A 1,866-nucleotide genomic window follows, 5' to 3' on the forward strand; every position below is an offset into this window, starting at 1 on the left:
TGACTCAATTCCTCATATTAGTACTAACTAACTAACTATAAGGAATGAGGTGGTGATGGATCAACTCATTCTATTCCACAAACCAAACAAAAATAGTGAGGAGTGAGAAGATGATAGACTAGTTCATTCCTCAAACCAAACACCCCATTAGTTGACCGTACAACGAGTCGTGTGTATGAGGGTTACATCGGCATACAACATGCATATATACTACGACATGTTTGCTATTAAAACAAACATATGTTTAGTTTATTATGAGATGTTTGGTTTCTAGAGACTAATTTTTAATCTCTTCATTTTAACCTCTAAATTGTCAATCTAGAAACTAAAATAGAGTTTTAATTCTCGTATTCAGCAATTTAAGGACTAAAATATAATAAATGGAAGGACTAAAAATTAGCCTTTATAAACTAAACATCTCCCATTAATTGCTACTTATTAGTTCTAAGAAAAAAGAAAAAGGAAAAGAGAAAAGCACTAGAAAAAAAAATTCAGATTCAAGGAAAATGGTTTTCATTCGGATAGTGAGCAGACAGAAAGGACTTGAACGTGAAATATCTTGAAACACATGGGCATGCCGGTCCCTGACATTACATATCACAAGTATACCCGTACGTACGCGATGATCTGGCTGACACAACACAACAACATATGAGTTTACCGATGGAGCTGGTAGCGTAATTAGCGGCCCATCCCCTGCGCCGTCGGCGGGTACATCGTCATGCCGGCGCCGGCGTTATTATTGGCCGCCTTCTGGGCGTTGACGTCCCAGCCGAGCGCGGGGTCCAAGCCGCGTGCCCTGAGCTCCCTGTACTGCTGGCAGAGCGCGCACGGCTCGCAGCAGAAGTGGACGCAGCAGTCGCAGCAGCCGACGTCGGGGAGCCCCAGCTGCGCGCGCATCTTGGAGCGGTACGTGCAGGAGTAGATCCAGTGGCACTGGAACCCCGTGAAGCAGGCCAGCAGCGTGTAGATGGCCCCCGCGGCCGCGCACGACGTCGCGCCGCGGTCCACGACCTCCGCGATCCGCCCGAACGTCACGCACGGGCACCAGCACGTCATGCAGCCTAATAACGTTGCAGCAGGGCGGAGCAACAGCAACGGTTAGCAATTTAGCATGCATATGCTGATCTGCATGTACGAAGGAAATAATACAAGCTACGAACGACTCGCTAGCTAGCTAGGGTGGTGCTTACAGAGGCCGCAGTCGTCGAAGCAGGCGCAGAGGCCCGAGGACCACTGGCTGGCCGCGACGGCGGGGCCGGGGCTGCTGATGGGGATGCCGGTCACCGGCGGCGCCGCCATCCCGGTTACCGGCTCGCTGGCGGTCGCGACGGTGGGCTTGGCCGGATACATTCTTCTTCTTCTTCCTCCTCCTCCTCCTCCTTCTCTTCTTCGCGCGCACACTGAGACGGTCGGCTCTCGCGTTCACCTTGCCGACAGGAATGAGAGAGCTGGGCAGCGGCGGGTGCTCTTTACATAGGCGGGGCTGGGATGGGACGACCGGGTCCAATCCCAACCCAAAGGCGCGTCGCTGGCTCGCTGGTTACGCCTCGTTGACCGACTCAGCAGCGGCGACGCCCAGCGCGGGGTCTTCGCCAAGACTCCGCAGCTCTGCAGCCAACTCGGCGGCGGGGCTCACCGCGCACGGCACGGGCATGCATGTGCTCTTGGCGGATGCACTAGGGTGGGGCCCAGCTAGCGTTTGGCCTCCCACCACTTGTCACTTGAGTAACGTAGGGTTTGGTGATCGGGATGAAGTAGCTCCATGCCAGCGGTTTCATCCGAGAGATTTTAGAGAGCTGGATGATTGGAACTGAATTTTCCTTTTTAAAGTCACTCTATCCAATCCGAGATATGCTCCATCCC

General features: G+C 52.9%; 1 protein-coding gene across 1 annotated transcript; it reads right to left on the reverse strand.

Moving 5' to 3' along the window:
• Nucleotides 1-496: 496 nt before the first annotated feature.
• Nucleotides 497-1,444, reverse strand: CNR7 (Cell number regulator 7). The gene is given in 2 exon segments (NM_001157246.1): nt 497-1,064; nt 1,194-1,444. Coding segments are annotated over 2 exon segments (543 nt in total). The 5' UTR covers nt 1,354-1,444; the 3' UTR covers nt 497-681.
• Nucleotides 1,445-1,866: the final 422 nt, after the last annotated feature.

This window comes from Zea mays, chromosome 1 (assembly GCF_902167145.1).
Source record: "Zea mays cultivar B73 chromosome 1, Zm-B73-REFERENCE-NAM-5.0, whole genome shotgun sequence".
In the NCBI taxonomy this organism is placed as follows: Eukaryota; Viridiplantae; Streptophyta; class Magnoliopsida; order Poales; family Poaceae; genus Zea; species Zea mays.